The sequence below is a fragment of the Ciconia boyciana genome, chromosome 4, assembly GCF_034638445.1.
Source record: "Ciconia boyciana chromosome 4, ASM3463844v1, whole genome shotgun sequence".
In the NCBI taxonomy this organism is placed as follows: Eukaryota; Metazoa; Chordata; class Aves; order Ciconiiformes; family Ciconiidae; genus Ciconia; species Ciconia boyciana.
The window spans coordinates 26,711,977-26,726,594 of record NC_132937.1 but is presented as its reverse complement, the minus strand read 5'-3'; the positions used below and the strand labels follow the sequence as shown (position 1 = coordinate 26,726,594).

Here is a 14,618-nt window from a genome sequence, read left to right as displayed (position 1 = left end):
TTTAAGTATTGGCTAAATCCGGAGATATAAAGGGTCCTAAAGTCCAGGATTAAGAATATTAACTCTTCTTCACCGAGCGGCCGGGGAGGGATGGGAGGAAACCGTGCCGCAAGCAAGTCCGCACGCCTGGACGCTTTATGTCGGCACCCAGTTCCAGGTGAGGGGGGTCCCGTCCAGAGCACCGGGGCGCTGACCCACCCTCGCTGCTGCCGTCCTCCCCGCCGGCCCCCCGGCACCCGCCTCGCCGGCGGCCTCGGCTCCGCACCGCCGATGCAGAGACTGCACCAAGCGACCCTTACGCTCTTTAAACGCCGGCCGGCGGTTCCCAGCGCCGCGCGGGAGCGCACGCACGCCGGGCCGGCCACGTGGAGCTCGCAGGCAGCGAGCGATGCAGAAATGAAACCCGGGAAACCAAATACGACGGGGTTTTAACCATGTGCCTAATTAGCTGGTTAGAAATGAATGGAGCCATTGTGCCAGGACAACGCTTTCCTGAAAAGGTGTCGTTTCAATATTGGTCAGTGGTTTCTCTCCTGGTCAAAATGAAGTTTATAGCTCAAAAATAATTTAAAAATCTGATAAAGGCTGTAATTGCGCGGCACTAGGAATGTCAACCAATTAGGCAGAAAATGGTGCTATATAAAAACCCTACACTGGTGCCTCTTATGTCAGACTTCATTCCAGTAAGGTCATTCTGTCCATTTTTTTTTTTTAAATTTACATTATACCTGCTAACTAAAAAACACAGTCAAGCAAAACAAACCACGGAGGCAGCAGCGACAACTGTGCTTAAAATTGAGAAGAGAAAAAGACAGTCAGACAAAAGAGCAAAAGCCAAATTTTGTCTTTTAAATAAATGCCAAGTCGCTTGACTCTTTTTGTTTATGTACGCATGACATAACTGAATTACTTCATGAGCTGCTACTCTAATTCCTAGGGGTGGAAAATTCCATACGTTAATTTAATGTGGATGTAAAAAAAAAAATACACACGAACACGCTCTCTTCCTGTGGGCCCTCGTGTGAAGCACGCAGGCTGGCCGATGGGCTTCTAAGCGCTATCTTAAAAATAACGTCTACCAGTGTCTGGTTTATAATGATTTTAATCAATACCTTCGTGCGCCGCTACGAAAGAAACGTGTGTCTTTGAAGATTCTTGGGCGAAAGTTAGCATTTAAACGCTGTTTTCTACAATTCAATTTGAAACGGTACGATAAAATCCCCGCAATCTGCATAACCTCCGAAATAAGGGGAACTGCGGAAAGCCAGGAAATGCACAGCTGAAGCTGACGATATACGCTTCGCTCACGCCCTTGAGAGATGGAGATGGGCAGCTTAAATCAACCTAAACTCCAAGTTTTTATTTTGACATGCGACTTGGAAAACTTTGCCCTTAAAGACCCTTACAGAGACAGAAATGCTACGAGCAGCCTGACAACAAACCCCTCGTCATCCTCATTTCTAAGCCACTTCTGCCTCTTCCCAGAAGTTTCTTGGCGGGTGTGCAGGGCGGTCCTGCACCGCGGTCCTGCACCGGCTTTAGGAGCCCGCGAAGGGAGCCTACCTCCCTTGTAACGATGATGTTTTCAACCCTGCAAATCCTCGTGCACGTGCGTAACTTCCATGTCATGAATAGTCCCAACGGGACGACTCGCGGTAATAAAGTCGAGCACACGTGTGTTTGTAGAACCCAGGGCTCGATGGGATGGGAAACCCGAACCTCCCTCTCCCCTCCTCGACGAGCGGGTCCACCCCCCTTCCCCACCGCGCTCTCCTTCCGGCCCCACAGCCCCCAAAAACCCCCTGCAAAGGGACCGGCTTTGGGCGAGCAGCTCCCGCGCCCCAGCTTTGCGGTTGGGGCACAAGCCAGGGGCTGCCGGGGGTTCAAATTCCTCCCCTCCGCCCTGCCCAGCCGAGGAAGCCGTGCCCGACGCCCTGCCAGGGCTTCTCCCCCGAGCTCCGGCACCCGAGGGCTGCCATTTCAGAAATATCCCTGTTTTGAGACTTTCCTGCTGCACGTGCTGCTGCTGCAACACGGCGGGCGCAGAGGAGCCGGCGGCTCCTCCCAGCTTTCACCGCTGAACCAGTCTGCTGCTAAACTGGTATCAAATACACTGGTATTTGTAAGCGGTGTGAATTAATGCACGCCGGGTTGCTCATGGCACAGGGGAAATTAGAAACAGGGACATCAGCAAATTCCAGGGGCCTGCTAAAAATTAGTGAATGCTTAAACGCTCTCCTTACTGGGCCACTAATAAAAAAAAGCGAGGGAATGTAAAATAAGAAATCCCTTTTAAGACAGCCTGCTCTAGCAAACCGTGCGCGCAGGGAGCAGAGCTCTGCTCCCAGCCACACAGCTGTAAACCTGGCCCCGTTCCATTAAAACCGGAGCACTTGATTCCCGTTTCCAGCCGCATCCGACCGATCTCGGCCTTATTTTTGTCTGGGGAGAGAAGTCGCACATCTGCTGGGCGAGGGAGAGCGCGGGCAGGGAGCGTGGGCAAGGAGTGCGGGCAGGGAACGCGGGCAGGGAACGTGGGCAGGGAGCGTGGGCAGGGAGCGCGGGCAGGGAGTGCGGGCAGGGAGTGCGGGCAAGGAGTGCGGGCAGGGAGTGCGGGCAGGGAGTGCGGGCAGGGAGGGCGGGCAGGGAGTGCGGGCAGGGAGCGTGGGCAGGGAATGTGGGCAGGGAGCGTGGGCTCTGCACCGCTCCGGGGTCGCCCCGGCACGCTCGGGCAGCGCGCGGAGGTGCGCGGTGGGCACAGCCGCTTCCACCAGCGCTCGCTACAAGTTTCCGGTCCATACCTCCCACTGCTACTTTATTTACTGCAGCTGGCCAGCCTTTTATAGCCTGTTTCATGTATTAAAATTCAAATGTGGAAAACATTACCAGTATCCTCCTTGATTTTTTTTTTTTTTTTGAATTTTTTTCCCCCTTCAACTTCCTTTTCAGCGTGGAATGTATCAAATGGTCAAAGGCTAACTTCAGACTGACTCTACTCAAAAACTATTTCCTTTGTTCTTATGTTTTTACTTCCAAATTCATACCAGTTTTCCAAAAGAAATTATCGGGCCCGACTCTTTCACCCAAGTTACGGTTTCAGACAGTGAGTAATGCTGCTTGGGAACGCGGCAGACTCGGGGTTTTCAGAGAAATGTCCCCGTCTTGTTTGCAGCAGCAGCGCTGCCCTCAGAGCATCCGAATTCCCCCGCTCCGTTACCTTGCTCTGACCGTACATTTATTTCGCAAAGTCCAAACAAAACGGGTCAGACCCCATCGCTCGGCATTTCTCCTGAAAAAGCAAGCGCCTGCGTATTCCTAAAAACACAAAGGCATTTTTTAGATGCACGATACCGGCACTTCCATTTCTCATTGTCGCTGCTTTTTTTTTTGTTTAAATCTAACTTCACCTACATCTGGCATTTAAGCAAGGAGCACGTATTTATGGAACAAACTGTCTCTGAAGTGATGCCCTGGGTGCATGTTGCATCAGTTTAACATATGCAAAGCGAACAAAGCTACAAAAATTAAACTCTTTTCTCTTGATTGAGAGCAGATATGCAGAAACAGTTGTAAGTCACAGATCTGGCTTTTAATAAAGCCAGATTTCTTCATTAAAAGCAGTATTGTTTAAACACTGGAGGAAAAAATAGCTTTGTACAAACTAAAATCTTAGATTATATGTATCCCAAGTGTATTTAACATATTACCTGAGGCCAAGCTAAATTACAATCTAGAATTTCCTTTTGTGAAATCTCAGCAACTGCCACGGAGAGCAAAACAGTGTCTGGTTCATGCTAATTTTATTGGGGAAGGGGAGAGGAGATGGATTTAACCGAGCTGCTGAAAAAGCATCTTTTTACCTCTCGGAGCCTTTCGCCAGACCATTTTCAGTTAACGCTTCACATTTTTTTGAATCTGCAAATGGCGCAGTCTCAGTTGTGGCTTTTAATGATATTTTACCCACGACAGAGGCACTTTTAGTAACAATTCATTTAACGAGGAGCAGAGCCTGTCACAAAGCTGCCCCAGTAAAAACCATAAACAAAACCTCCCTTATTTTCCTTTCTCAGGTGCTTAACTTCAACAACCGATGTTACATCTTAATAAACAGAAACTAAGGGCAAATATTTCGCTTAGAGCATTGTAGGTGGACACGTTTGAAGGGGAGAACGGTTTGGTCAAGGACAGCTGAGTAAGGATACCTGGAAAGCAAACTTTTTCTTGCAAGGGAGAAGCAGCAGGCAGCCGGGATATTTTAATTTCCCTACGAGATGGCAGCCCTCGGTCGTGAAGGCTTTGGATGGTGGTCAGCACTCAAGCTTACACACAAAACCTTGCCCTTGGCCTGAGACGGAGCGTGCCGAGGGCTGCGGAGCCGTGCCCCGCGTGCGGAGCCGCGCCGGCCAGGCTGGACCAGCCGCCCGAGAACTTCCCCCAGCACCGCCCGAGGCTCAGGAACGGCCCTGCTGAATAAAGCCATGCTCTCGGTACCGCTGGAGGCTAATTATTTTATAATTACCTAACTGACTATCACGGCAGCGCCTAGCGCGGGGGCATCCCCAGCGCGCAGCAGACCGGAGGACGTGGTAATTATCAAATAATTGGCCACCAGAAGAAGCTCCTTCCTGCCCCTAGCAGTTGCCTCACACTCGGGCATCAAAGTTTTTCTTTCGTTCTTTCTTTCATTCTTTCTTTTTTTTTTTTTTTTTTTTGCTTCCCTGTCTGAATCCTGTCAAATAAAACTCTAAATGTTTGCATTTTCCATATGATGTCTAATCCTATTTGGAATGCTTCTGCACATTTGGCCTTGATTACATCTTGGAGCAATGAATTTCACAGGTCATTGTGTGTTGAATAAAAAGTATTTCTTTTTGTCAGGTTCACTGAATGTCTCCTTGTTCTTTAATTATAAGGCAGGATGAATGGGAGAGCTAGATTTACCTTCTCTATGCTGTCCATTATTCTACGTACCTCTATTATGCCTCCTCTTATTCATCTCCTTTCTAAACAAAATCACCACAATCTGTTCAACCTCCCTTCACATGAAAATCCTTCCATGCTTGCAATCATTCCTGCTGTTTGTCCCCGGACTCCTCCTAATTCCACTACACTTTTTTGAGATAGGAAAACCAAAATAGAAGACAGCTCCAGGGAAGGTATACACACATGTACGTATATGTAAATATATACCCAAGGCATATACTGCCACTCCATCGCTTTTGGTGTCTTTTCTCATGTGCCTTTTCAATTCAATGGGGTTTTGGGCTTGTTTTTAGGGATTCTTGCACACTGAGGAGAAATTGCCACGCGACTCTAGCAGAGGCATACGCTCTCCTTCCTATATGTATATGGTTAATTGAAATTCTTTCTTCTAATCTGCCCTGCCTTGCCCTTAGCATGTGGGATGAGCAGGGGATCAAGCCTAGCCCTCCACAGCGCAGCGAACTGGCCACGGATCTGTCAGGTCCCTTGCTCTCTCCACATATTTTCCCCTAGTCTTAATTAACATAAACAGCTTGAACCATCTGAAAATACTGCCAGATAAGTCCTTGTTCCCTTCCTCCATTCCACGTGTGAGTAAGCAACTCTATTTCTGGAAGGAAATTTGGAAGTATAAAACCGAATGCCTTTTCATCCTGTTGAAGACTGATCTAGTTCAGCTCCGCACGTGCACAACTTCGCCGCTTCCTCATCGAGCATTGCTGTTTCTCAGCTCCTACAGGACCGTTATTTTTTTCATTAACTTCTGCTGAGGGACTTTAAGATTTCTGCGGACTCAAATGCATTGTGTTGAATGGTTTTCCTTATTATTTTTCTGACATTAAAAAAGAGAAAGACTGAAGAGGCGTGCTTTTCCTTTGCAAGAGAGAAAGCAACTGCAAAATACTTGTTTGCAAAGTGAAGACGTCTGTCCCGGAGACCCAAGCGGTGCATGGAAGGCAAATTACAGACCTGATCCCCCAGGCTTTTGTGACACACCACTTACCCAGGCAGCAGTGACAGATCAGGGACTCAGTAACGCGAGCACGAGCTCACGAGCCCAAGGAGGGTCCGCAGAGCCGGGCTTCGGCTCAACGTGCGCCGGCTATTTCTCGTTGGAGAAGGGTCACGTAATCCAGAGGGAAACACACGCCACAGTGAGAACATGCAGCTCCAACTCTGAACTGCCTTCTCCCCCCAAACTTAAGCATGTGTTTAAAACAAGGACAGGATCAGCTCTCATTCCTTAAACCTTCTCCAGCCCTGCACGCCAAAACCGCGCCTTACACTAAAAACTGCACCCAGCTTCCCAAGCAAGTGGTGGGGCCCGAGTGAAACGCAACACTAACAAAATCTTTCTGAAAGCAAAAAAGGAAAAGCATTTCAGGCCTTGGGTTGGGGCAGTGACTCGATGTTCACCTGGCCTGGAAATCGAAGAATAAATGAACCCCCAAAGATCTCACACCCCCTCACGCTCCCGGCATGCATGCACAGACACACACGCAGTCTGCACCTCGGTGCACGGGGCTACGAGAAGAAGGGGCTGTGCAGGTGGCCCCCGAAGCACGGCCAGGCGAACCACCGATGGGAAGGCACGGGAGAGCCCGACCCCGGTGCCGCCCTCGGTACGCGCCTGCCCCGCTGCCGTGGGGCTGCTGTTCCCCACACGCCCATGGCGGGGCCCGGCAGCGACGTCTCGGTGCGCCCGTGCCCTCTGCCAGCCCAAGCTACGTCAGCAGGGACGGTTAACGAAGCCGGACGCAGAGCCGAGCAGCTCGGTACCGGTGACAAGAGCTGTGCCAGCGGGGCTGAGGGACAAACAGAAATGGGTGCGCTCACTGCCATCAGAGCGAAACGCGCATACACACGTTTGTAGCCGTACGATAGCTCACGCGTACGCACTGCGTAAGGGAAAGGCAGCATCGCTCCTCCACGAATACGCACGCACGCATTAGTATATAACACCTCCGAGAAGCAGCGAACCCTTGCAGACCCTTACACCCGTCCATCCCTTCCTTCCCCCTCCCCGAGCCCTTGAGGTCGGTTAGTTTTTCACCCCAGCGCTGCCGGTGAGTCCCGCGGCTTACCATGAGCGAGTGCCGGTTGGCGGAGAGCAGGCCGGTGCCGTAGCCGGACCCCAGACCGGCCATGGCTCCGTTGTGCGACGGCCCTATCAAGCCGTGCATGTCGGCGTGGCCCCCCGGCATGGCGGTGGCGGGCCCCACCGCGTGGTTGCGCAGCACGTGGATGGCGTCGTCCAGTCTCTCCAGGCGGTCCTCGATCCGGCTTTGCTGTTTGTGTGCGAGAAACAAAGCGGGAAGAGCATCAGCAGGCGCGCAGGGCTGCCCAGCGCCGGGCACGAGGCGCTGCCGCCGGTGTGCGTGGGGCGCGCGGGGGCACGGTCACTGACAGCCAGTCCTTCCTTCTCAACCCCTTGGTGTTTTTATGGTTGGTTTTGGCTTTTTTTTTTTTCTTTTTCTTTCTTTTTTTTTCTTTTTTTTTTTTTTTTTTTTTAAAGGAGTGGTTTTGTTTCCCTAGGGCAATGTTTAGAGTAGCGTTGCGGGGAAGGAGAGAGCATGGTTAACACGAGTACAGCTTTGATTTTCATGGGCAAAACAGGTTCAATGATTCCTCATGAACATAATCATTACAGTACATATGTTGCCCTCTATGTCTTTGAAAAGTTTTAGTGATACTTAAAAAAAAAAAAATAATAAAAAAATAAAAAAGAAGTAGAAGTAAAGAAACAAATATACCTGTAATTGTAATCAATCTCTGACTGGGATTTCCCCCCCTCCCATCTAATCCAGGATCACACACAAAGAGAGAAAGAGAAACTACCAGGTCCTACAGTCCCTCGCTGCTACTTGGATTTTTTCCCTACAGGTATGCATCCTGAAATCACTTTTTATCACTGGTACAAGCAGCAATAAATACCCTTCCCTAACTGAGCAGCTTACAGCCGGCGAGCAATGTGGCAACGACTAGCAGCCGGCGCAGTCCCCGGGGGCGAGGGGTGCAGGGCTGCTCCGACCCCCCCCCGGCTGCAATGCCATTGGGGTCCCTACAACCAAGCGCCCGGGAAGGACGGGCCCTGGCCTCCTGCTTCTCCAACCATCCTAGAAGCCAGCCCACCCACAGCCCTGGAGAGGGTCCTCGAGAACCCCCACCCCGCTGCTTTCCCGAGTTACTGCCTCCCAACAGCGTGCTAAGCCAAAAAATAGCCCCTGAGGCGTGCTGCTGGTGGGGCGAGGATGAGGAGAAGCAACGGGCTGCAGGGAGTGACAACCTCGAGGTTTCAGCCTGCCTGTTGCACAGGCTGCTCCACGAAAGGAGGGGCCCGTGTCTACGTGTCACGCTCTGGGAACTACCCACTGCGGGAGCCACTGTCCCCAGAAGCCCCCCTGCACCCCCTGCTCTGCTTCCCCCAAGCCCCACCGCTGTCCTCGGCTAGCCCCAGCGCAAGCCATGTGTGGACCTGGGCACCTGAAGTCTTTGCTCTTTAATAAAATACAAAAGGGGGAAGGTCAACAGGACAGCCCCCAAGCGCTGGGGAACCTGAGCTGCAAAAATACCGGGGCATAGCTTACGGATCTCTGCAGCCAACCTCTTCACCAAGCCACTGCTCTCCACAAACCAAAGTAACTAAAAAACCTCCGGAAGACAGATAGCCTAGAAAATATTGCGGTCAATCATGAGAAGGATTTCTGTATCGGGGTGGAAAAACAGTCCATGCTAATTCCCGACTCTGGCAAACTTCTAACGAAGCCAACGGGACCGCTGCATCGCCCCGTGCTAGGGGGGGGTTAAACGCTGTGCCCTCAGGAATTACCTGATTGCCTTTTTTTAAAATAAACTTTAAAAGTCCTAGCACTATGTTTTTTACACCCAACTATACGTCGGGCTTTTCACGCCGATTAGCGAACCCCCCTAGACTTCCAACTGCAACCAACAACCAACCGAGAAGAGCAAGACAGAGGACACCAGACTCTCTACAGTTCTTCTCTGTCCTAACATGCTTTGCGTGAGCTCCAACTCTTTCTTCATCTTTCCATTAGGAAAGGTAACAAATCTTACTGACGTCCCTTTAACCCTCTCTGCCACGCGAGCACTTAGAACCAGCTCGGCCTGGCGAGCTCAGCCCGCCGGCTTTTCCCGGGGAGAGGACTCTTGACCATCACTGCTGCATCGGCCGCGCTCCCTCCCTCACTCCACGGGACTGACGGATGCGCCGTCCTGTCTGACACCCACCGCGGCTTTCTACCCCCATTCTCTCTTCAATCTATTCCATCTGCCTGCTCATCCTCCCCTCTTTTTGTGGTCCCCGCTCCCCTTTTCAGTAGATTTCAACACCGCGTCCCCTGTCAGACAGGAGACCCTGGCCAGCAGCACCTCAAACCACATCAGGTATCTAGAGCATGGGGCACCCACGATACGAATTTAGAGGTGGTAAAATCAAGTCCGAGGGCATAGCGGTCACTAACGAAATGAAAACCTGTGTGAGAAGAATGGATGAGAAATGGAAAGAACAGCAAGTAAAATACTGAGGCAGAGGAGGTCACTAATCAAAACATACCAAAGAGTGTAAGGGACCTTCATAATTGGGAGATGATGACGCTTGACCTCCATTTCTAGACCAAACAGCTGTGCCTGCTAATAGTAAAATTGGAATTACCATTAGAACTATGCAAACAAAAATGTCTTTCAAACTTTTTGGACAGTTTTGTAGACATGTAAATGCCGTATTCCAGATAGACTATAGAGCAGACATATGGAGAACTTCCAAAATACACACGGGTGAAAAAAAAAAAAAAGGTATTTTGTAGCAAAGCACGTAGATGCAGGCCACAAAGTTCCCCCAGGCTGCTCCTCTGCATAGAGGGCTGCATTCATTTGGCAGCTGGAGCTGCGAGAGGCTCCGGGAGAAGGAAACATCTCGGTGGTGGACGGAGAAGCAGCGGTGCCGCAGGGGGCTGCGGGGCGGCTGGACCCCCACGCGAGCCCAGCACAGACTAGCCCATTCTCCTAGCCTTGCTTCCAGACACGCTCGGTGCCACTGATTACGTCATCCCACCATCAAATTTACAAAATCTTAAAAAAAGAAGTCAGTAAAAGCACTGCACACAACATTCACGTATACGCTGATAAGGCTCGCGCTCTCTTCGGGCAGGTTATTTGGTTTGGCCCGGTGAGACCGCCAAAGGTCTGACCAAAAACCTTCTGGTTTCTATCCGCTGCTCTAAATCTGTTCCTGCTGCTGTGGGAAGAAAAGGGCTCCTGGTCTCCAGCAGCATTTCCTAAGGAAAAATTTGCCCTTGTGAAAGAGGCAAACATGGGGAAAAGACGTTTTTTCCAAGTCTTTTCCCAACGGCTTTTATATATATATGTAGCACAATGCTTAGACATTTTATAATGTTCTTTTGAACAAGTGATCTTCTGAATGATCTCGTAAAACGGGGTTAAGAATTTGAGATGGAAATATTAGGATTTTAATCTTAATGTCTACGTTGAGTGGCATTTGCTTGGACTGAGATAGGCCAGGGTGGAACTCATGGCAATTTTTTTTAGGCTCTCACAGTTAAGATTTTTTTTCTCATAAAAGTCAAAATTATGTTAGTTCTAATTAAAACTTAAATCTTCCCTTTTCTGGTCCCCATGGAGCTTTTAGTTGAGGTTTTGCTACAGCACTGAATGAAGCAATGAGCAGCAATCTTTACTTTCGAAATAATTTTTAACTAGCCCTTGATATCCTTGAGGGAAAGTGTCTTGCATGCTAAACACTTTCAGCTCTTATTTAAATGCACTTATACTCCTTATTTTTATTTATTTTGACACTCAGTTCTCCCTATTTACCCAGCAGAGCCTGCAGAAAGCAACGCAGCCCAAACTCGCACGGGGTTTTTCTCTTTGGCTCGGCCCCTTCCACGGGGAAGGAGGGCAGCACCTCGCGAGGAGAAAGGCAGCGCCAGGGCTGCCGCACCTCGGGGGCCATTCCAGGCACCACGGGGGCAGAAAGTCCTTTTCGGAGGTGTGGGAACCTCTGGCAGGCCAGGTGGTCCCTCTGCCCCCCATCCCCTGCTAGGGGTGGCTTTGCGGGGCCATTTGTTGACTGGGTGTCACCCCGATGTTCCGTGCTCCTGCACAGCAGGTGAGCGTGATGGAGGTGGACGTGGTGTCCTCCCGGACCTCGTCCTGCAGGGCCGGCCGGCCAGCACGAGCTTCTCTCCACCCCTCCTTCCAAAAGGGTCTCGTCGCTGTAGAGCTGCCGTTAGGTCTATGTCTCTGAGGCCGGGGCACCATTTTAAAGGATCGGGAGCCCAGGAGCTCCCTCCACCTCTGTCGTGCTACTCGTGCCCCATGGAGAACGAGGGGCAGATCGCCCCTCTCGCCAGCGCTGCCCTATGGAAACACGGCGGCCTCGGCTGCCTTTCAGGGTTCCCGGGGAGGTCTACAGGATCCAGGGCTCAGGCACAAAGAAGAGGAGACCGTGGTCTTCAGTTACGTGTGACACAGACCTCGTCTCAAAGAGGGGACGGGAAGCCAAGAGCCCTGCTCCAAGGCGTTAGCGTGTGCTGCGGGGGAGGAGAAGCCTAATGCTCTAGCTGAAAAGTCTCAAGGTTTAAGAAATCTGAATTATATTCAAGTAAACATTTAAAACACCTGATGCTCATGAGAACTACCCTGGACCTCTGGATCTTTTCAGTTTAGGCTTTTATTAGTACAGTGGGTCTAGTTAAAAGATGCAGTTATTATAAACAACGTATCAAATGAATCGACTGGATTCACAGGGGCCCAGTTTGTCCAGAGACATATTTTATGGATCAAACAGGCTTTCGCTTCAGCCCCGGGAGGGGACGGGGGAAAACACAAGGAGATGTACCTGGCACGGCCGCCCCGGAGTGAGGCTGCCGCGAGGGCTCGGGTGTCCCTGCACCGGGGCACGGCCACGGCAGGGGGCCATGCTCCGCACAGGGCAGAAATCATCTGCCACAAGACCCCGAGGGCACTGCGGGAAGCCGCAATAAGGATGCATGGAACCACTGCTTTTCTGTAAATGCATCCGCCTGAAAGCTGCAAGGACCTTCTCTCGGCACTGCAAACGCAGGGCGTAGGACACCTCTCTGCTCATCTCTGGGGGACCACCAGCCACCTGCACGTGCTGCACGGCAATACGGGAACCGCCTGGCGCTGCCGGCTGGATGCACATCTCACACCCAGTACCGTAGGAGCTCATTTAGGCATCTCCTACCAAAAATATGTTGAAACGTTCAGTAAAATAGAATTGTAACAACAATACCTGAGAGAGAAGGGGGAGAACCAACAGGAGTTGAAGGATTTGATGAAAAGCTGTTGTTGGTGTGATCTGGAGAATAGATCTTTAAAAGATGATACAGAATTAATCTAAAGCCATCACAAACTGATGCAGAAAGAAATATGGAATTCTTATGCATTCAGTTCATTTAAATGAAAGCAGGACAGGTTAAAAAGCCTCTTATTCAAATATTAATATTTTTATAAAGACAAAACTGTATTAGATGCAGGAAGCTAGACAACAGACCCCTTTTGATGGGAACAGACACTAGCCAATTAAGCGATGGTTTCTGATTGTCACACGGATCTGCTACGGTAGATATACACATTTTCATTGCATAGACTACTTTACGAATGAGTGTTGTTGAACAAGGCCTTAAAGCACGCCTGAAAATTGATTTTTTGTTATGCTGAAATCCCTTAACGGCCAAAATAAAGCAAAGGGAGCAGAGCACGTTAAACCCTGGCACAGCGGGTAATCCGCAGCAGCAAACTCCAACTACTCGTCCGCTGCTCCGGCGAGAAAGCCCCCGCGTGCCCCGTGCCCGGGCGAGGGTGCCACCGCCCCGCGGCGTCCCCGCTCACCACCCGTGCCATTTGTCAGGGCACCACTTCAAAGTGGATTCTGTACTGTATCAGTTATTTCAGGCAAACTAGAGTCTGACTTTTCGTCTTTTTCAATGAAGCATCGAAGAATATGCAAAAAAAAATTAACTCTCATGAGAACTCAATGGAACCCACTCTGCCCAGAAAATAACTATAGTGGTCCTTATTAAAAGCCAGCCCGTGCCAACTGGTACCGCAGCGATAGCTGGGGCACGGCAGGGTTTCCTCCCGCTTTGAGCTGGAGAACTGCCGTACCCCGGCTACCCAGGTAAGAGGTGGTAACTGCTGACTTTAACAGCAACCACGGTAACTGCATAGGTGGAAACTGCCACGAAAAATAGAAAATCTAAAGGCAAATTCAAAAGGAATCCTGTTTGCGGATGGCTCGGTAGTGCAAAAGTCATCCTGCCGCTGGGTTCTGTTCGGACGTCCCTCGCCCTAGGAAATGCAGTGTGTGATGGACTAACAGACACAGCTCCTTGGCACCCCGTCAATGTGACCAGCTCAAGGCTTCCCCTCTTTCCGTCTCTATTCTACCATAAAATTAAGTCTAAAACTTTTTAAACACCATTTTGCACTGATTGTTCAATATTTCGGTTGGCAGTAACTCCACGCGGGTGACCTCTGAGACCAGATCTCTCCCGTTTGCTGTTCATCTTCGTAAACTCCAGGCGTCCAATTCTGATTTAAGTTCACACTTTCAAAATGGTAAACGTGTATTCCAAAGTAAATATTTCCTTACAGAGGCAAGTGCTTTCCCCAGCGCATCACCAGTCTGCGAGCTGCCTGCTGCCCCACTTCCTCTGTTTGCTGAAAAACAAAAGACTCGATGTAAAAACAGACAGTAAGACATCTTCGACTTCTATTCCTGGTCCACTTACTCATAATTTAATTGCATTTTAATGCTAATTACATAAAATTAACCTTTAATTACCATTAATTTGTTTGCTAAGGTAGATATCAAACACATTCATGCTCCATTTTTGCAGATAAAATGTAAACTTGACATGCTGTTTTTTTAAAAAATTTATGGCGTATTTGATAGTACTTGGCCATATGGCTTTACTTTTTCTGAACCAAAGGCTTCTAATAGCAGAAGATGCTCAAAGGTAAGGAGAATACGCAAGCGTGCAGCTAGGCAAGCCCGCGCTGAGCCGAAGCCTGGGGTTGGGGAAGGGCTCCTGCTTCCCCTGCCCCGTGCACCGAGCCGCTGCCCGTCCGAGGGCACGGAGTTTGTGCTCTAGGATGCGCAAATCCACTCTAACGAGGCTTTCTTCTTCAAAAACTTCAAACAGAAGGGCAATTTTTCACATATAAAATGTCAAAAACTCCTGCAGAGGAACATTATGAAGGCGGCAAGGACAAACCCCCTGGAGCCGGGAACGCCAGAGCTCAGCCGGCCTCCCCAGCCCAATTCCTCTCTGCGCCTGCCCTGGGAGCAGTCATTAATTCCAGGCTCTTGCCGTGCTCCTGGGCAGCCCTAGCCTCCCTTGCTGCAAGGGAAGGACAAAATGCCCCTAATAAGCAGCTACCCACTATTTTGTCTTCTCCTCATTCACTCTGTGACCCTGGGCCTTTGTATACTTTGCAGTGCGAGTTTTCAAGACCATTAAATTCCATATGGACTTTTCCAAAGTGTTCCTTCTGTCTTCACTTGAACATTTCATGGGCATTTAATGAACTGATTGCTCACCATCTCTCAGGTGATGGGATTGCACCTT

General features: G+C 50.1%; 1 protein-coding gene across 14 annotated transcripts in view; it reads right to left on the bottom strand.

The window, feature by feature from the left end:
* TCF4 (transcription factor 4) overlaps nt 1–14,618 on the bottom strand; it is a 243,023-nt gene that overhangs the window by 14,324 nt on the left and 214,081 nt on the right. For 13 of the 14 annotated variants that reach the window (XM_072861043.1, XM_072861046.1, XM_072861042.1 and 10 more), the window contains 4 exons: nt 13,640–13,707; nt 12,278–12,356; nt 9,557–9,633; nt 7,068–7,271 (listed from right to left, as the gene is read on the bottom strand). In XM_072861043.1, the coding sequence (XP_072717144.1) occupies nt 7,068–7,271; nt 9,557–9,633; nt 12,278–12,356; nt 13,640–13,707 (428 nt within the window). The remainder of the gene's footprint in view (nt 1–7,067; nt 7,272–9,556; nt 9,634–12,277; nt 12,357–13,639; nt 13,708–14,618) is intronic. The other variant, XM_072861048.1, reaches the window with a different exon arrangement.